A 21,375-nucleotide genomic window follows, 5' to 3' on the forward strand; every position below is an offset into this window, starting at 1 on the left:
TAGCCACAGTGGCTGGTGAGCAAAAAAGTTAATGTCAAACCCTGCTTGTAAGGCTTCAAATTTGGTGATCAAGTGAAGAAATGCAGAGAAATTGTACTTGTGTGTGTGTGTGTGTGTTTGTGTGTGTGTGTGTGTGTGTGTGTGTGTGTGTGTGTGTGTGTGTGTGTGTGTGTGTGTTTATATATATATTTAAAAAAGCCTCATTGAGAACCATGCATTTGTTAATTTGATTTGTCAGGATGTGTTCTGCAGATGTGTGTTTTGCATGTTTGTGTGCTATTGTCAGATTATTATTCACGTTGAATGCTGCTTTCATTCAACTTTAGAAGATCTATTTTTAACACCAAAAGAAATTTACAGAAAGAATAAAATCATAATGACACACGGATGGCAAATGTTTTTCCGAGTGACGAGATAAATTAAACAGGAAATAAAACAGCAATTGGCAAATGAAAATTAAAATACCACACAGTGGGGCAAAGCAGTTGGCATCAATGTACAAGGCGTGAGAAAATCCACCTTTACAGTTAAAAGCAAATGTCGTAATTTCCGGAGTGTGTATTTTTTCTCTACCTTCACGTAGCTTTTCCACAGCAGCGCCTGCGTCTACACTTCCAACCGTGGATGCTTCCAACTCGACCAGAAGCTAGACAGAACCGAGTGGGCGGGTTTCCTGGACTCACCGGTCGCGTTACAGAGTTTATTCTGCGACATCCGCTGGGCTGCAAACCTGGAATCTTCATAAAAGTGCATTGAAAATAAAGCCAATTTCCAAAGCATTATGTTCAATAATGCGAAATCAAATGTGCAGACACATAAGTGTGGCATCGCGGATACATAGCCTAAACAAGGTTATTGTATAAATTGTATTATATGCAACTATTTGAGGGAGTTTTTTTTTTTTGACAAGAAAACTGTTGCAACGAAAGGCGCATGAAGTTCTAATCAAACACGACAAGGCACGTTTTGGAAGGTTATCGAAAGTGTTGAGTGCGGTTTGTCTCTGTTCGATCAATGAAACCAAGCAAAATAAATATATAGATTTCTGGTTTGTTTTTCTCACGACACGTTGAAGAAAATTTTATGTTTTTCTGACAAAAAAAATTGTAAACCGAAAACATAGTGATACTTCAAATCGTGGTGCACAACAATGACGTACAAGCGCTTTGTTCCTGTCAGTTTGGGGTGTTTGGTTTATAGGTTTGGAAGTACCCTCGGAAAAGGCGGTGCAGTGGATGGTATTTATTTTTAAAATTTACGCCCAACCCATTCACTTTTACACAATAGTTTTTTTTTTTTAACCAAACCACAGAATTTCTTTTCGCCAAATTTGGATTAAAATTCGGCAATCACATTTTTCTATGTCATCAGAGAAGTTAGTTTTGTCACTGTCACGTTAGAGACAGATATTCAATGGATCACTGATTTTAACCACACCATTAACTTGTCAGAACTCAAAATGCGTGTTCCAAACTATTAAACGAGTGTTCAAATCTGTATGGATATCTTAAAGCCTTTTAAAATTTGAACTATTCATCAACAATGTCGTCGTTACGGTACATGGTGTGACGTAAATCGAACCACCCTGTGCGTTGGAGGGGCGTCGCTGGAAGTCAGGAGCAGGGAATGTGCAGCTCGTGCTTGCTGTTCCTAGCGAATGGTTGAGCAACATGGATGAACCGCGGGATGTTCAAATTTCCAAGCGAAACGGGAGCTCCAGGTCGATTATCTCGGCAGGTTCCGCGGTGGCAATGGAGATTAAACGGAAAAAGATCCGACAGAGTTCTCTATTCCTCCAAACAGAGGTACGGACCGAGAGTAGACGTTGGGTTTTGCTGTCAAATCAAAAACACATTTACAGATCGGTTGACGACTGAGGGGGGAGGTTCAAAGTGCATCGATACTGCGGATAAGCTACCAGATGATTCATTTTAAGTTTAAAGACGATTTTAACCATTTGCTTATTCTTTGACCTGAGCATAAATAGGCCTTTATTAGTATTCTACGCACACTGGCCTCCAAATCCCGAAGACAAAGCCAGCGAGTTGGGGGGGACCTGCCCTTTTTAACGTAACTGCAACCAGAGCTGTGCTGTTGTTGAAAGTCTTGCCCCGTTTGGAATGATTGCTCTCTTATTTGCTCTCCCAACGCTCAAACTAATTTCATGTCAGACCAAAAGCTTGAAACAATGTCGGCAGATAGTCGAGGATATGCATTTGTTGTACATACGACAGATTTCTAAAAAGCTACAGGTGCATACTGCAGTATGAGGGTTAAAAGGAAAATGATGTTTGTATCCTTTGATCAATCGTGCATGTTTTTTACAACAGTAATATCAGTAATTCCCACTCAAACAGAACCAGTTGTATTTTATCGAGTTAGGTGTAATTTTGCAACTACTTAAAACAGACATCATTCACCTTTTGGCTTTACATACCTTAACTAGACCTGGCTGTTACACCATTTTATTTCATTTAACATTCATTGTTTGCTACATGTCATATATTCATTTAAATCGTCATCCTTTCATCAAACCTGCCTATAAATTGAAGTTGATTCTTTTCCACTAACAGTTTCCCTTCCATCATAGCAACAGTTTGTTGAGCATACAACGTTTAACATTTCACACTATTCCCATCAAAAGTTGCTCTTGAGTGATGAGATCATACTGTCTTTATGGTCTCAAGGTATTCCAATAACATCACCCTGCCAATGCTAAATAAGTTGTGGATGTAGTTAGGGATGCACAAATCTCATTTTTGAAGTCTGTGATACCTGAGCTTTGGTATAGGCTGATACCAATACTGATTCAGTCTGATACCACTGATAATTTAACAATCTCTATCCCCTAATGTGAGGATGAGAGGAAGAATGATGTTTTGGCCAGTTCACTCTTTCCTAACTTTGTACCCCAATACTTTTTGAAATACTTTTTAGTATTATAAATGTGTAATTCTCCAGGCCCAACAAGAACAACAGTTATCTTTAAACCTCAGTGGTGGATAAGAGGAATCAAACTTGCACACATTGCAAGTTGCCATTAGAGTTGTTTAGGGATGGGTACCTTTCACATTTGAAACAATACGGTACTGATGCCCGGTACCTGGCAATCGGTACCGGTACTCAACAGTACCAAGTTTCAGTACTTTTTTGTGTTTATGTGGTAAAAAATATCAATTTGTTTAATAATAAAATATTACAAATTTTCAATTTGACATATTTATTTTTCAATATATAACCTTGCAATGCTGTGTTTATTTCTAGCATGGAAAATCTTCTACTCTTCCACTCCCTCACAGTCACAAAGATGCATTTACTTAAACATGGTACCTTTTGGTTTTATGTGAATCGATATTCGGTACTTTTGACAGGATTTGGTCGGTACCTATAAAAGTACCTAATTCAGTACCCATCCCTAGTTGTTGATGAAACAAGCTTCAAATACTTCCAAATTGCTGAGCTGCTGCAGTTATCTTCTTTCATGCTATTTTAGCTCTACCTAGTAAAATGAACTGACCTACCGATGTTAGTAAACACAGGTGAGCATAGAACTGAGTTGAATAGATCTGCCCTAAGGATGCACCCTGTCTCTAATATTGGATCTAACTTTTTAAATCTTTTTTCCTGTATCAAACCATACCTGGCACGAAAATGGCACAGCCTTGTTGCTGCTGCTGCAAAAAAATGGATTAGGGTAAATTTTCAGTGCAATAAGTGTGATGTTAGTTCATGTGAGCAAAATGTCTATCCCTCTATTTTCCTCCCACTATTTATGTACATTAGTGGAGTGGATTACACACTGTAAACTGTAGCCTTAGCCTTGATATCAGAGTTGGTGATTGGAAGAAAGAGATGGTAATACAACACTTCATTATTTCTCAAGAGCAACTTCACTGAATCAAAATCAACATTTTTGCATTCCTAGTGTTTCACACTTTTTTGAAAGACATCTTAAGTTAAAAACATAATTTCAAACAAATATTTTTTCATTTATTCACGTGGTAACCTAAACTTTCTTCCTTGTATGTTCCATCCAAGAATACTAACATACAGGACAAGCTTGACTTTGAGATGCGAATGCGCGAGGGTGCCCACAAGCTGCTCCTCGCCTGCAGCAAGAGAGAGCAGGTTCTCAATGCCTCCAAGAACCTACAGACCTCCAATGCCAGGATCAAGGCTTATCTCACACAGCTGAAGAAGAAGAAAGAGGAGCAAGACATGATGGAAGCAGTCTGGAGGTGAGGAGTTGTGTGCTGTGTCGTCAGGTGTGGGTTTTGTCTAGAGTTTCTGAATTACAACTTTTTAGGTGACTCAGATCTGAGTGTGTTTTGTTAATTCAAATGTTTTCTTTTTGTAGTGAAGTTTGATGCACAGAATTTGATTTCTTGTATGTGTAATCATCACTATTTTTTATTTCAGTGGTGTAGAGCCAGGCTCAGATGGCCGTGTTCCCTGTTGTGGGACAGTTGCAATGTCTGGTAAAGCTACTAATCACTTTTTGTGTAAAGAATAAGATTCTTATAAGATGGAATAAATGTTGGTCAAATTTATAACACTTCAATGGTCATATTTTTACAACAAAGTCTTGGCAAAATATAAAAATGAAATCATTTCAGTGTTGCTGTAACACACCTATATCTTCTCTTGCTGTGCAGGACTGCGTATTCCTCTGATGTGGAGGGATTCAGACCACTTTAACAACAGAGGGAGTGAGTCATTTCTGTGCATGATTAATAAAATCCAAGATTCACAAGATATTTTGTGTTGTAACACAGGCATGTGAATTTTTTGTGATAACAGGCTCTCGTCGAGTGGCGTTGTTTTGTCTGATGCAGGTTGGCACAGAGGTGTTTGACACAGAGATGATGGTGGTGGACAGATCTGTTACTGACGTCTGCTTTGAGGGAATTACTGTCTTGTAAGTAATTATTCCATTTAGGGAATTGATACTGTCATTAAGCTGAGTGAAAAAATGTCTTGTAGATTTACATTAAAATATATCTGTAGAATTTAGGAATTTTAGATATGAAGAGCAGAGTATGTATTTAAATCCAGAGATGTCACCATTGAAAACCTGGTGAAATGTTTGTGCTGTGTATAAATGTGCCCTCTTAAAGTAAAGACGCAGGTCCTCAGTTTGAGCTCAAGGTGGAGCTGTGGAGCTGTGCCCTGGAGGAGGAGCTGACAATAGTCAACACACCAAAGAAGTTGGCCAAGAAGCTCCGCAACTCCTTTGGAAAGACTGCTGGGAGGAAGCTCTGCCCTCTGCTGGACAGTCAAGACTCTGACACCTTCTTGCAGTGCAACCCAATACCAGTGTAAGTACTATGTCATCCCATAAAACCCTCAACAGACGTTTGGCTCTCTATTCAAGTTTTTTTTTTATTTTTTGCAGATGGCAATCTACTCAATCATAGCTTGTTACTGGAACACAGATTTTATCTGCCAGATCACAAACAGGGTTGTAAACAAATTACACTGAATGAGTATTAAAATAAAGGTTAAACTAATATTTGAGAATAAAGACCCTCAGAACATTGAAAGATTATTCTTACTAATAAATTTAATATTGTTTCATGTCAAAGCTTTTGATGTTTGTGTCGGCATTTTGTTTGTGTCTGCAAAAAATTTAGTTACAGCTTTCAAAGCAACAAATAAAAACCGAACATCTGTTAGTGATACAAACCACCTGTTAAGTCTGGGGAACAACTACAATGATATATCTTTGTTGTTTATTAATATTAGTGTTTGGACCCAAGCATGAACTTTTTGTGCTTGAGCTTTGGAAGCAAAGACATTTAAAAAAAGTTGGTGTTTACTTATATAATGCTAAACTTTGTGTCTGTTTTTTATATGTCTGTCTAAAAGAGGAGCCAAGTACAGCCTGCTGGCCTACACTACACTGGGTCTGCCTGAGGCTGAAGGCAGCTTTCAGTCGCACTCCCTCATTGTCCTCCAAAATGGTAGGAAGGAAGGAAAAAGTTCTATGGTTGAATTTTAATGAAGTAGAGCTTCGATTACTTTTATTTCTTTAATGATAGCTATTCAAATGAATGTACGAGGAAGTTTGTGCTTTAACTGATCTTTGTTAGCCTGCTCTAATTTCAGGTCTATCATAAGTTTAAATGCTCATATGTCAAACAGTTTTGATGCAGGAATACATAAACTCTCTTATGCTTGTTTGATGTCTAAAACTACACATGTATAGCTGCAAAAGCTGTGTGTTTGAATCTTTTTTTGCTTAATATCATGAAGTTTTGAATTACCTAAGATGACAGAAGTGCTGACTATGACACACATGCAAGTCTGTATATTTTGAATTTTATTTGCTGCTTTTCATCCCCACAGCTGAGTGGTCATCCTGGCTTCCACTTTATGGCAACCTGTGCTGCAGACTGGTGGCCCAGCCAGACTGTATGACACAGAGCATGATGACTGGCTACCTTAGCCAGAAGGTGTGTTGACTGCTGATACCATGGAGCAGCTTGTGTTGATAACACCACAGTTCCTTTCTTAGCATTTATTTTGCTTATTTATAGCAAAGTGTGGAGGGGATGGTCCGCTGCTGCAATCTTTACTGTGTGCTGAGTGCTGGCTCTTTATCCTGCTACTTCACACCTGAAGAAATTGAGGCTAAAGTGCAGCCCACTCTCAGTGTGCCCATCGAAAAAGTAAGACAGAATCCAAACCTTCTCACCCATGCTCTAGTTTGCCTTGTACTGTACTTAATGTTTTTATAAAATAAATCAGTGTGAGAGTGCTAATGCTGTCAGAATTGTATTTCTGTTCATTATTGTTGTTGTAATTGCTCTGTCTGGTTAGCAGAATTTTGTATTAGATATAATCCTCACACTCATTAATATTGATTTAAACCATAGCACTGACTTTTCACTAACGTTTGCATAAAGAAGATGCCACACTATTCACTGATGCATCTTTGGCGTTTTACTGCTGAATTAATATTTATTTCTGCAATATCAGCGATGCGCTTTTTAGTGCAATTTCTGAAGGAGCTCTCATTTGTTTCTGTGGAGCTCATTTTCAGCTTATACTGAGTTATCATGGTTGTTTCTGCAGGATACTGGAATCCGCATCATAGAGAAGGAGTCAGCAGGACAGAGATCCAGGAGTCTGTCCATCAGCAACCCTTCACCTGAGGGATCTCAGACCCTCGTCTTCAGTACAGACACTAGAGAGGAACTGGAGGATTGGGTGGACGCTCTCAACCAGCACCTTTATGATCAGAGTGAGAAAGCTCCAGAGTCTAAAGATAACCTATAGTACACTTGTGTTTATAGAGCAGAAACATCTTTCTTCTTTTTAGAAAATGTTCTATTGTTTGTTTGAGATGGATGAAAACACAGCAAAGTGATTACATCAGTCTGTTGATGCAATGTATTTAGATCATCGCAGACTGGATCGCTCAACCTTTTATCTGTATCTCTGGTGGCTCTCCTTGTTTATAACCAGGCCAATGGCTGCACTGCTGCAACCAGCTAATGAAGATCGAGGTTGCATCACCACGGAAACCATCTCTTTTCCTCACCAAGCAGGCTGACTCGGTTTACAATGATCTCAGTAAGTGAAATACATGGAACAAGTGGCTAAAGTGTGTTTGACTGAAGTGGATTATTACCACATGTGACAAATGGTTGTATTAACTTTTTTTCTTAAACTTAAATTTTACATTGAAAAAGTCCCAACACGTTTAATATTAGAGTTCTACAATTTGAAATAAAAATATGTTTCTCTTTGGCATCTAGGTATTATATTCTAAAATCCACTTTGACTCAGACATGTCTACTACTTTTTCAAATAGTGTCCTTTAAGAATTGATGAATTTTCATTAGTCTTTTGGATTTGTTTGTGATGATTCAAGGCATTTTCAACAGTGTAATAAATGTGCTTTCACAAACTGAGTAAAAAATGAGAATAAACTCTTTAGGAAATTAAAATCCAAAGAGATTTGGCCACATAATGAGGAAGGAAAGAACAATAAGTATCAGCAAGTTGGAATGGAATAGAGCAAAAAAGTTTCTTATCATGGTACATATGAATATATTTCTACATTTTTTTATTTTTAGTCTGAAACAAAAATATTAGAGTTTTTTGTGCGTGATATTTTTGAAATATTTTTTCCCTCCAATAATGCGTCATGTTGGTCATAAAATATGGATTTTTTTTTAATGATCTTGTCTGATATCCTAATGTTCGTCTTCACAGGTATAAACTCTCCAGGCAAGTTTGAGAGTATCACTGACATGATCCACAATAAGATAGAAGAGACAGACGGCCACTTTCTCATTGGTCCTGATGAGGACAAGGATGCACCCAATTGGTCCACTCTGTTTGATGGGTCTCATTCCGTGATAGTGCAGAAGAGCATCCTGTCCAAGAGCAAGACCTCAACCCCTTGCTCAAGCCCTAACCCAAGTACCAGCTCTACACCCCTGAGCAACAAAAAGCGCCGTGCCCCACCGCCTCCCTCAGACAGAAAGCCATATGTTCCTCCTACTCGTCCTGCTAGACCTCCCTTGCCCACCTCCCTTAATCCCCCTCCTCAAAACCAGGAAAAGGAAAATTCTGGCATTTGTGCTTCACGTCTACCGACAAGGTCCAAATCTGGCCGACCGTCTCTGGATGCCAAATTTTCTGCAATCATCCAGCAGCTCCAGAGGAACAACGCAGGAGGCACTGGAGCCATCAGCCGCAAAAATGCTCCGCTGGGTGTCCTTGATGTCCAACCACAAAGTCAGCAGCACCAGCAGCTGGAGTACCTGGACCACCACATCCAGACCACTGAAGCCAGTGGTGAACATGGCTTCCACAGGTCGAGTCACGGTCCTGGTCCTGTTCCTGCACCGAGGAGTAAACTTCGGAAGTCTTTCAGAGAGAGGATGAACCTTAGAGCCTTTGACCACATCTAGATTGAACCAACTAATCCTACCTTACCACTAACACAAACAAGTAAAGCAGCTCAAAGAACTTTGAAACCTATTTCTTAAACACTCATAGAGTTAGATCATGTATTGTATTTGATTTTACCTCAATAATGATATGATAATGTTTTGGCATTGCTGCTGGCTTAATCCTAAAAACTGAAAGGAATAGTTTGACGTCATGGGAGTTTGCTTACATGCTTCCTTAAATCAAAAAAACATCACCCTCTTTTTCATTAGTTATGAACCAGGCAAAGGTCTCATTCAATACAGTTTAAACAAGATCAGTCTTGTTAATAAAATGAACTAAAGAGGTTAAGCTAACCATCTGTCAACTCTGTTTTTATTTTGAGCTGACAAATAAGGGTGGTATCAATCTTCCTAATTTAATTTCTCCATAATGTCAAACTGTTCCTTGCAACCTAAAGGATGTCTGGGTAATGTGATCACTTAAGAAAAAATCCTTAGCGTCCATCATGGCAACTGAAATCCCAGTTGACACCTCAAGCCACAATATCAATATCCCATTGATGCACCTCCAGCCCCATTACTCTTTTATAAACTTTCTCATGTGCAGCTAACCCGTAGATGAATCTGAGAGTTGAATGCTGGCTCGAGCTCTGCCATCATCAATCCCACTAAAATGGAAAAGGCTTATTTCTCAGCTCTGCCACTGGAACATGGAGTGAAGAAAGAGCCCTTGCAAAAGCACTCAAATTGGAATTGATCCATTGGCCGACTGTGGACGAGTCATTCCTTTTGGAACTATTGACTTATTCCACTCACTGTGACAATTTTATGACCACTAGAGCTGATTTTAAGGGAACAAGATTTTAGGAGCAATTGCAGGCACTAATGTGACTTCTCCATTTCCCAGAGGTCTTTATAATGAAGTGACCTCGCTTTTCAGTGGCTACACAGTATGTTCAACATAATTTAACACTGCAGCCCATAACTGCCTGGAGCATGACTGAATGAATGAGTCTTTTTAGTGGCTGAAATAATAAATGGCCTTGTTTTTGTGTTTTATACTTATCCAAAACTGGCAACCACGGAATATTTCAACTACTTAACAATCACATGATGAAAAATGGTCTTCTTAATAACACAGGAAGGGCAAAACATTTAGATACTTTCTCAGAAAGTGCTTGGCAAGATGAAGCAATATGGAGAAAGTTACAAACCCATTTTATTTTATCTCACCCTCTAAATTCCTTTTAATCAAGAGTAGGGGATGTAGATTTTGGGGGGAGGCGGATTACAGGGGGATTTAGTTAAAGCTGTGAAAGACTTGAGAATGGTTGTATTAAAGGGAATGTTGCTTAATTCAAGCATTTTTTTGCAAAATGTTTCTGTGCTCCTGTGAACTAACACTACAGTAATCACTTTGAAGTTGGACTTTAAAAACCTGTAAGAAAAAACAAAGAAAATCAGAAAAGTCAAGCTCTGGATTTCAGGCATTCGTTTTTACTGATTTTGATATGTTTACATAATACGTGTTCCAAAAAACACATGGACCATTTCAGTTTGAGACAAACAGCATTCTATTAATTATTAACAGCACTATTTTGGAAGCTAATCTTTCAAAATAAAGCTGTAATATTTCAGATAAATCTTTTACAACAGCTAAAATAGTTTTTTATTCATACAGTAAAGGATATATATGTCAGTCCCTTTCTGTACTGTATAAAGTTGTATAGAGGGCATGTGATCCTTATGTAGCGACTAAAAAAAAGACTAAACGTTCTTGACTGATCAAATCAAATAATCATTTTATTTTGTCTGTTTTTAAAAGTCTTTGTATTTGTGGACACAATTACAGCACCAAGACTGATTTGTAGTTTTGCTAAAATGAAAGTACTCCGTTTTAATGTCATGGGATGATATTGTTATCTCTATGTTCCTTTTAGCAGATTAATTATTTAGACTTTAGGGGGCACTTTGTTTATGTACTTGTAAGTAGGACTACATTAATCCTGCCCTAGTGCTGAATAATTTGTGTATAGTGCAATGTGAAAAATATCATTGTTATTTTTGTTTCTCCATAAGTGCAATCCTCTTGCTCTCTTTTCTTTGTTGTCTAGAAAGCTAACTGCATTTTTTTATTCTAGCTGATCTGCAATAAAACGGCCTACTTTCTACCCCAGTGAGGCTGCTTTATTTTTGCTGAGCTTGAGAGTATTACTGAATATTTTTCATGGTAAAGATTTACTAGGGGGTGGCAATAAAAGTCAAAGGATAGCTTTTATTATAGCCCAACACACACCACAGAGAGATACATGCACGGGCACATTTCTCCACTGCAGCAAACACTGGAGAGGAGTCTCTGGCTGTGAGCCCAGAAGTAGCCTGTTGTGAAGATTAAGGCGGATGGAATCTCATAGCCAGATAATGGTATTACAATAATACAACCCCATTCACACTGAATTCACTCAGGGAAAAATACAACATTACATTGATGTTCTTACACTTGTGTTGAATATCACTCTATTCAGCCCTGGAAATTCAGTTAAAGAACACACCTGAGGAAACGTGTTTAGATAGTAAAATATTTTAATTAAATATACAGGAGGTCATATACAAAATGTCATTTTTTTGTCTTGCTCGCCAGCTGGGTGATTGGTAAACAGATGGCTACTGTATCAAAAACACTTTCAGGATGCACATTAATGAAAACAACGTGAAAACAAAAAGTGAAACGACAACAAATAAAAAAAAAAAAAAAAAAGAGTATCCTAATTCTTAAATTGTAGTGTTTGTTTAAATCCAACGTGATCTCGGTGGCCTTGAACAGAGCAAACAAGGACACAGCTAGATTGTGTAACCGACTTTTATACTGTTTTTTTAATACTATTTACAGATTATAACAGTTTATATGATAACAACCACGCTGCACTATCTACAGTGTTATTTACAGAAAATAAGACAAGAGAGGGGTTGTCATGAGTTGATCCCGTATGAATGATCTGTACAGGAGCCAGCACTAATGCCAGTTATACCTACATACAGCAATGTACAGTACTTAATCAGAAATGAATGTTTTTACCTAAGTATTCAGTAAATCTTTACACTTTTTTTCTTCTTTGAAAAACACGTCAAACGTGTACTTTGACTATCCTGGGTTGCAGTTCTAGTGGTTGTAAAAGTCAGAGCAGGTGTTCTCTCCACCTCGGGCTATGGAGCATGGTGTGCATACTTTACAGAGTCTGGCACCTTTCATCACATTGAAGACACATGCCCTGCGGACGACAGACACCAGACCTGTGTAAATATTAGCTATCGGTAAATCTTCGCAGATTCTTCTATAATCGACTGCCTGACACTGTTAAGCTAAGTAAATAGAATGACTTAAGCACAAATAGTGGCCCTATCTGTTTTAAAAACTTCAAATCTTGTGCCTTACCTATCAAATCATGTCTAACAGCCAAATGTGCCATATAGTTTCTCTTATGTATGGGTGTCTTTGCATTTCAAACAAGAGTGACAGTAATATTGATATTCCTACCCTGCTACAGAAGATAAACCTTAACAACTGTAGTGCTAACTCTAATCCAAGACTGCGAAAGGCACAGATATTTGCAAAGCAATAATATTTTAAGTGACAACATTCCTATTAAAAATCATACAGTGAGTCTTTTTCAGCGTGTTGAATAAAAAGAGTCTGTCCATGGAATAAAAAAAAAAAAAAAAAAAAGCTTTTCAAGTCAAGAACAAAAAGATGAAATGCTGATTTCTTGTGGTGAGCATTCCACAGCAGGCGGCTGCTTCATTATGCTGGTCCTACAGTCGAAAACAAGCTGCTACAGTCTACTCATCACAAAGGGTGTTTTGGGGGTCTAATAACTTTCCATGTAGAAAGTGAACCTGCTTTAGTTTACTCTAAAAACAACATTCATGATTTGTCAACACACTGAACATGAAAACTGCTTGTTATGTTTGATCTGGACTGAAACACGATTTCGTAAATACAAACCTGAACTGAGCATAAAATTGAGTCTACAGTACATCTGGTACACACAGCACCTCTGAATGTTACGATGAAACTATAATCCATGTTACGCAGCACCGCGGTGAGTGTTAATGTCCTTTCTACAAGAGTCCAGGAGGATTTACTGTGGCACAAACAGCTTTCAGCGTGGAGAGAGACATGTAAACAGACGCAACACAAGTGGCTGCCTAAAAGTGTAATAATGCACTAAACAGCTGTTGAAGATTACCTCTAGTTATATAAAGGATTTCATTTACGTTGTCATGTTACTCGTAGTGTTTTTAAGCAAAAAAGTTTAGCCCTCAGACGCAGTAAACAAATGGCTTTTCTCTGTTGCCCTCCACTTTTCACACATCCAGAGCAACGACCTGACTCATGGTGACCAAGAGCGGCAAACTGATTCGTGAGCACAAACACATAAGCACTGTGCAAATAAGTATACAACGACAACAACAACAACAAAAAGATACAGTAAGTGGTGATAAAAAATGAAGAACAGTGCAAAGTATAGAAACAGATGCATACGCAAATAAAAAAAAAGAAAATGGAATTTCCACTCTGCATCAGTCTGTTATCAGTCAGATTTTTAGAATCAGTGTTTTCTTTCTACAATCCCCGAGCAAGAGAGACAGAAAGAGAAGCTGAAAATGTTTCTGAGGATGAAGAAGGAGCAGAAGAGGGACATCAAACCCTCCTCTCTCCCTCACAGTCTGGTGCTGGGGTGTACTGAGGAGAGCTGAGGTGGAGGGAGGGTAGATAGAGGGTACAGGTGGTGCAGCAGGTCCCCGTACAGTGCTGCCCCTCCTGGGTGCCTGTAGAAGTGGTGAGGGGAGGGGCTGGAGGCCAGCAGCTGCCTGTGCAGCATCATGGAGTGGAAAGCTAACGGGGGCACGAGAGGGGAAACTGCAGACTGGCTCTTCAGGTACTGCAGACCTGGGTGCTGCTGGAGCCCATCCTGCGCTCCGGGCGACACCAAGCTTGGGTACATGCTGGGGTAGAAGGGTGCAGCATGGTGCGGGGGGAATGTGGTTGCAGGGTGGCCTTCAGGGAGGTGGTTGTTAAGGTGAACGCCATGGGCTGGTTCAGCTGGTTTAAGCTCTTCTGGGTCGCTGCGTCGGATTGCACCTGCGGGGTGAATAGGTGTCACCACACGGACTTTCCTCTCTGGGACTTCTTCACCTTCAGGTTCTGCAAGGCTCCGCTTACAGGGCCGGATGGGACTGGTGAGCGCTGAATCACCGGACGCTTTCGGGCTGGGGTACGGCTGCGACGACTCTGCTGGGCTCTGTTTTGCAGGAGAGATGGTCATGGGAGTTACTCTGCAAGCCTTGGGATGGGAATCCATGCTCTGGTGCATGATGGGATAGGGGAGATTGCAGAAGGGGGGCTTGGAGAAGGAGGAGGACAGCCTCTGAGAGAGAGGTTTGGAGATTGTGAAGTCCCTGGGCTCATCTTCAGCTTCTCTCCTCTCACTGTGTGTTTGAGTCCGGTCACTGTAGTGAGATCTGTAGGCCAGGCCCTCTGGCTCCAGCCCGCTGCAGACGAAGCCCTGGCTGCCCTCACATTCCCGGGTGTAGTGCTCCCTCCGCTCTCCATTGGTGAGGCCGGCCATCCTCTCCTGACTCAGACAGCTCTCAGTTTGCCGGTACAGGCTGTGTAGGTGAGGGGAGGAGTAGCAGTCGCTGGCATAGCTCCGGGACTGAGCCGATGGACCCTGAAGTACCGCCTCTCCATTGTTCTCCACACCATCCTGGGCATGGTTGCGGGACAGAAATGGCTGCCATGGGAGACTGACATGCGACGGGAGGTGGTGGCTTGTGCGATAAGTCTCTAGATGCTCCCCGCTGGTGCTCCTCTCTGACTGGCCACTGGTGGCTTGTTGGTGGGACTTGCTGCTCTGGGCGTGCTGGATGACTGACGGCCTGAAAATGGGTGCTACTTCTGGGATGTTGCCTCCAAGGTCGTCCTCACCCTTCCTCTTCTCCCTCTCTCTTTCAGATACATCAGAGAGCAAAGAGGCAGCTGTTGGAGGTGGAGGCTGAAGAGAGGGAGATGTAAAGGGGTAGGGGTTGGACTCACAGACTTGGGAGAGGAGCTTCTTTTTGGCTAAAGGAGACATGACGCCCTGGCTAGATTTGCAGTAGGCTGCCGTCTGCGTCGACTCCTTCTTAATCACCCCATAGTCTTCCTTCTCTGGGTAGGTATCAATGCTTAAGTCTATACACTGTATCTCTGCCTGCTTACACATGGGTAACACCTTCCCCACTCTCCCGCCGTGGCTTTCAGAGTCTTTGACCCTGGAGGAGGGCTCGGGCAGAGCGACAAGTCCTGGAGGTTTGCTCTGATCCCAGGGGTGAGGCAGGTAGGGGTGTTTAGGAATGAAATGCCCTTCAGTTTGCTGTTCACAGGAGAGTTTTGCTTGGAGGGCCTCGCTTACTTGCATCCATTCAGGCTGGGAACTGGCCCCCACATGGAGGAGGGGTAGACCAGCATGTGGGCCCCTCTTTGGATCTGGCCCAGAGGTAGGGCGGCGGGAAGATGGCTGCTCCACTGCTAAGGACTCCTCTTTCTTTAGGGTGAGATGTAATTCTTCCTCCTCGATTATGATTGGCTCATCTCTCAGAGATACTTCCTGTTTGATGGCTGAGGACAGCTCATGATTCTCTGCTTTCTCCTTGGAATCCTGAATGCAAAAAAACAAAAGTTAGTATATCCGTTATGAAAGAAGAGCTCATATTTTAACATTTTTGTCCATTAAAAAAAATAGCATTTCTGAGATGGGAAGGGTAACGAAACTAAAACTGCGTTAAAGTGAGCAGGGATTGTGATGAGGCAGCAGTTGTTGGGGAGCAGTGACTGACCTGTGATTGTTCTTGGCCTTTTACCGACTTCTCTCCGTCCTTTTTACTCTCTTGCTTGGGGTTGCCAGCCCCTTTCAATTTCTTGGCCCCTACTCCTTTGACTTTGGCTCCTGGTGCTTTCTCCTGGCCGCCCTCTTGCTTCCTGGGTTTGGTTAAGGGGAGGGGCTTGTCTACTTCGCCTTTAACGTGCCTCTCATATGGGAGGAGGAGCCTGAAGGAAAAGAAAATGCAGATGTTGTTTTTTTTTTTTAGATGAGTTTGTGTTTTTTCCATGCTGTGTGATTAAACGCTTAGAAGACACGATATCTTAAGTGTAACTGCATCAGTTTTATCCAACAAAATTGAAAAATACACAAAACTTAACTTAAGAACTTCTCAAAGCATACATTTTCCTGCTTTGTGTCCATACGAAAGGGTAAAAATGAGACTAACAATTTAAGTATAGCTGAGCTAACACAAAGAAACAGAATAAGCTGCAGTGTAGACACAAGCTTGGAGAGTATTAACTTCCTATTTTAATACCTGGCAAGCATCAAGAATCCCGCTGTAATTAATCTAAGTTAGGGGAAATCCAGGTTCAGATGTTTGCCAGAGGTAAGTGTATGTATGTGTGTGTGTGTGTGTGTGTGTGTGTGTGTGTGTGTGTGTGTGTGTGTGTGTGAGAGAGAGAGAGAGAGAGAGAGAGAGAGAGAGAGAGAGAGAGAGAGAGAGAGAGAGAGAGAGAGAGAGAAAATGTGCATAACCAGTAATCTCCCGCTGAGACAGATCACATTTGGTATTAGTTAAGCCATGAGAGAGAAGAATGCGTGTGTGTGTGTGTGTGTGTGTGTGTGTGTGTGTGTGTGTGTGTGTGTGTGTGTGTGTGTGTTATGTTTGTGGGTGTTAAGCTAATGTGGTCAGAGTGAAAATGAGAAAAACGTCTGGTAGAATTGAAATCAAATATTAAAAAGGAACCTTACAGCACACGATACTGCATTACAACACTAACATGATTAATCACAGAAGCTGTTTAGGTAATGAAAATGGTACCCGTATGCTCTAGTTTCACAAAATGTCCATTAAACAGGAATAAACACAGTTAGACATGATTAAATGCTGGGAATCTGGATATACTCGTTCTCAATTAAGTCCATTCAACTTGACAAAAAACACGCTGCAAAAAAAAAAGCCCCAACTATTTTTGACTTGTTATTTCTGTGCTGAAAACGTCCTGGGTTGTTTTTTCCGTATCTAATGTCATTACTAATGGGAACGTTCAGATCTGGATATCATAAAAATACCCATGTGTAAAATAATGACATAAAGGAACCAGCGAGGGAAACTTTTAGACTTTATTGCTCAGAAAAAAGAAAATGGAAATTGGCACTTAACCAGAAATAAGGAACATAGTGGAAGAGGAAACCAGGACAACTGAAAAACTACAACACTTCAATCTTCAATAAGCTCCTCTGAAAACCTCGCCAGCTTCTCTGTCAGGGATTTTTTTTTTTACAATAACAATCCATAAAAGCCAGACAGAAACATGACTTTCTCAGTCATGTGAAAAAAATAAGGTCTTCTCGTGTAACGACAAGAGACGGTTGCAGTCTTCCTTTTAAGGGACATGGCGGTAAAACAAACAATGAATCAAGAGCTGTTTCGCCTCCTCTTCAAAAGGAAGGGGAAAAAAAAGCCTCGGAGAGTTCAAGAGGCTCTGTGGGATTTTTTGTTATTTTTTCCTCTGAACAAAAGTGCTGGCAGGGAAAGCGGTGAAACTACATTTCATACAGCTGGTCTGGCACCAGGCCCCAGGCCAAGAAAGGAAATGTACTATTAAATGTGACTTATTGGAAAGAGGGAGAGCAAAGGGGTTGTGAAAGAGAAAAGGGGAGGGAGGGAAAAGAAACAGAGGGAGAGAGAGTGAAAGAGGGGATAATGACATGTTAATGAAGAGGAAAAATGATTCTCAGTGAAGAATCCTTGAAAACCAGATAAAAAATATGCAGCCTTTTTAACTCTAAATAGCAGCAGAGTTATTTATTACAAATAGGGAAGCGGTTCTCAGGCGTCCTATAATTAGACATTATTTCATGCACAGAAAAAGCAGGTTTATGAAATGTTCCACCAGTATGACTCTGCGGGATCCTTTCTTACAGCCTGACAAATGTGTGTTCAACATGTGCAGTCATGCTATTACTGATCAAAGGGCTGGAAAAGTGGCATATACATACAATATATAGCAGGGTGCACTGTTGACTATCACAATGATCTGTGGGAAAGAGACGGCTGCCTTGGCCTGGGTCAGCTCTATGGAATGTCAATATGGGGTGGAGGGTGGAGGAGGGGGAGTAACAGGCCCGGATAATGTAAGAGCCGAGCCCGGGAAATTACTGAAGCCTTAAATAGTTCCAAATGAAAAGACTGAGATGCTTTGTGGGCAAAGGAAAACCTGAAATCTTTCTCAGGAAGCCTCTGAAATTGTTGGAATTATTTGCTCTGTTCTGCTTGAGAAAAAATGTAGCCTGCTTTATTCCTCAAAGGACAACTTTCAATGAGACACGCTCTTTTTGTTTTATTTATTTATTGTTAAAAAAAAAAAGGCTGAATAATTAAAGAAGGTTCAGGCTGCAGAACATTTGTTCTTTTTATTTTTCACTCCATGTTTTTTTTTTAAAGTGTGAGGCTCTCAGTGTGAATCACTAGAGTAATTTCAAGCAGTACAAATATATATAACCCAGTCATGATCATGTAATATAGAACTCATAATACAATACCACTTATATAAGTAGCAATTTCCTTCAAGGAAAGAGAAGGGTTGATCTTGGCAGCCCCTGCTGTACTTGAGAGGCAGCCAGGTGCAGTTATTAATACAAGCCACTAGGGGGAGTGTGTGGCACTGAGAGATTCCAGGAAAGAATTTCATTAAGGCGGGAGGAGAGGCAACATTTTTATGAGGTCAATAAATACTTAACTTCCTCTCATGCCAATTTATCAGCCGGCTTTTGTTTAAGCAGCCGTTTTCCATGTTGATAACAAGCAACTAAAATATGCAGAGAAGAGATTAGACATTGAATAGACACAGAGAGACAAAAGCCAAAGTCATTAGGATGGAAAAGATGACTGTATATGTATACACATAGTGCTTTGTATATGACTGATCTATCTTCAGTGAGATCAATAACAACGTAAAACCTCCTCAACAAACCACAACTGCTTACTAAGCATGTCTGTGCCTTTGAAATAATGGATAGCACACAAAGCACCTCCTCCTAAAAAACACTACTTGGCAAAAACAAGGTGACTTTACCAGCAATGTGCTGCTCTCATCTGAGTTTTGTGTTACAGGAACAAGCAGCGTGCGAGAATCCAAGAAATGCCTAAGTCACCAAATAAGTGGAAAAAGGCTGCAGGCTGTTCCATTTCAACAGTTTCCCTCCCATCCGTGCTGAAATTAATTTAAACTGGTGTTGTGTTAAGATCACAAGAGCCTCTTCGTGCGTTAAAAAAGAAAAAAAGGAAAGGGGGGGGGGCTATTTAAAGAGCTGGTGGACAAGCCCCGGAGGCTGTAGATAGATTCAGAGGAGAGAAAATGACTTACTTTTACAAGCCTGTGAGCAAAAGAGAATAAAATTAGAAAGATAAAATCAAATCTTTATCAAATCTAAATGTGATGATTAAGCATCATCACAGCCATGATGAGAAAAACAATAGCTGCTGCAGAGAAAGCGAGACAAGATGCCAGCAGATGGATAAACAGACATTGTAGCTGCTCCCTCTGCTTTGGATTCATGCCTCAAAGCCCCTCTTTTGTCTGGAAGCCAAACCACTTGAGGTGACCCTCATTCATGCAGTTAAAACAGGAGGGCAGCACAGGAATGTATGAAAAACTTAAGTCCTTTGTCAAGTCTGAAAATACCAGATTTAAAATGACCTCTACTGTTCCCCTGGGGTTTGCTCTCATTAGCTGCTGCGGCTGCAGCTCTGAGTAAATGTTCGCCATAGCAGGTGTGAGCCAAGAGAGATAGAAATGTGTCCTAACTGTTAAAAATAAATGTGGAGTTCTCTGTTAAAAGAAACATTTGCGTACTAATACCCATTAATATCAAATACATACTCTCTTGCTGCCCGGCAGTGGAGCAAAACCTCTGCAAGAATGTCATTAATTTAATTAGCCACACTGAACCAGGTATTAATCTCAGCAGACTTGAATAGATTCTCACACACTCAACTGGCTGTCACATGTCACAGCTGTAATTTGTGATTTTTCGTAGCCACCAGGGGAGAGGAACCTTGGACCTTTGATTTAATCCAAACATAAAGAAATTACCCAGTATTGTGATTTGTAAGATGGCTGCGGAAAAAGATTTTATCGCTGAAAGCTCAATGAAGCATTTTGTCTCGGGGAAACCATCTCGCTCTCAGAGGTTAAAATAGCTGCCTGCTATTTTAGTGTAAAGAACAAGCAGCTCTTTGGCTGCTTTCCCACACAAGCTGAAGTCCAGATTGAGTACAAGAGGGGTGGATATACAGAGTTTGGCCGTGCTTTTGATGGGGACGGCATGGTGAGACATTGTTTATGGTGCCTTTAAAGAACGCTGACAGGCACCATGTTCTCTGCTGCTTTTCTTGGCTTGTTTGTTCCTAATATTGAACCATTTTGCTTTTTAAACCCTGCCATAGTGCTTGTGTTTCCTCTCTCTCCACACATCTCTCTATTTCTCTTTGGAATAAATAAAAAGCAAGCAAAACGTGGGTGATATTTTCTTCCCAGGACTACTTATTGTCATCCAGCGATTGTTTTAGAACCAAACAAGGGTGAATGAAATCTGCGTTTTAGGCTCAGTATTAGATGAGGCAAGCTTAAATGTAATGCGCCACTTTTGATGTTCCAGCAATACATCAAGGACGACACGGATAGAGAGATGCTGACATGAGCTAGACACAGAGAATGTAGCAGAATAAAACTCACAAAACAATCTCTGGTCCACTGTTTCTTAGAAAATCGAAATTCTTCTCTATTTTATTTCTTCGAGTGAGGACTGGCTCAAGGTTTCCGTATAATCATGAGCAACAAATGTATTTTTATATCTGGAGAGCAGCTTTAGTGAATGCGGAGGAACATTGATTCCAGGAGGAATGAATAAAGGCTGAATCAATAAAACATCTAGTCGACTAAAATTGGAACAGGCGCGCATCTGTCTTAAAAGAAACACATATCTGCATGATCTGAGCCGAGGAATATTTCACAGGCCTCAGACTCAGTGCATCTGGCAAACATCTAATACTTTTAAGAAGAAATGATCTCATCCAAAAAAAAAGAGAGAACAGAGAAAATATCCTCATCTGTGTTGTCTGCGTTTGCCCAAAAACCTCAGTTTTTTAAATAGCAAATTATTCTAAATAGCTTCTCTGTTGCCATGGATATACCCCCCCTTCTTTTTCCACCACCCCACTCCCTTACCAATGCCAACCCCGTTGTGCAATTACATTAGAGTGCCAAAGCATGGGAAGGTATTAAAAACCAGTAACAGGCAGAAATGAACAGAGATAGTGAAATGTGATGTTTTAGTAACAAGAGATCACGTAGGAAAGCAGGAGGATTAAATAT

General features: G+C 40.5%; 2 protein-coding genes across 2 annotated transcripts in view; one reads left to right on the top strand and one right to left on the bottom strand.

Annotated features, from left to right (window-relative positions):
• Window positions 1-1,586: 1,586 nt before the first annotated feature.
• Window positions 1,587-9,907, top strand: rtkn2 (rhotekin 2). The gene is made up of 12 exons (XM_074676600.1): window positions 1,587-1,805; window positions 4,039-4,238; window positions 4,420-4,478; window positions 4,656-4,709; window positions 4,801-4,918; window positions 5,118-5,318; window positions 5,869-5,963; window positions 6,349-6,455; window positions 6,540-6,671; window positions 7,078-7,246; window positions 7,471-7,578; window positions 8,224-9,907. Exons 1-12 carry the CDS (start codon window positions 1,671-1,673, stop codon window positions 8,925-8,927), a joined length of 2,082 nt encoding a protein of 693 aa, XP_074532701.1. The 5' UTR covers window positions 1,587-1,670; the 3' UTR covers window positions 8,928-9,907.
• A 1,602-nt stretch (window positions 9,908-11,509) lies between these two features.
• The window catches only part of arid5b (AT-rich interaction domain 5B), an 89,706-nt gene continuing 79,840 nt past the window's right edge, over window positions 11,510-21,375 (bottom strand). Inside the window, exons 9-10 of the mRNA XM_074676315.1 lie at window positions 15,789-15,999; window positions 11,510-15,610 (exon numbers count right to left, since the gene is read on the bottom strand). Coding sequence (XP_074532416.1) covers window positions 13,631-15,610; window positions 15,789-15,999 — 2,191 coding nt within the window. The 3' untranslated portion in view covers window positions 11,510-13,630. The remainder of the gene's footprint in view (window positions 15,611-15,788; window positions 16,000-21,375) is intronic.

The sequence above is a fragment of the Halichoeres trimaculatus genome, unplaced genomic scaffold (genome assembly GCF_033239565.1).
Source record: "Halichoeres trimaculatus isolate MK-OKI-2021-1 unplaced genomic scaffold, fHalTri1.1 fHalTri1_scaffold_8, whole genome shotgun sequence".
NCBI lineage: Eukaryota > Metazoa > Chordata > Actinopteri > Labriformes > Labridae > Halichoeres > Halichoeres trimaculatus.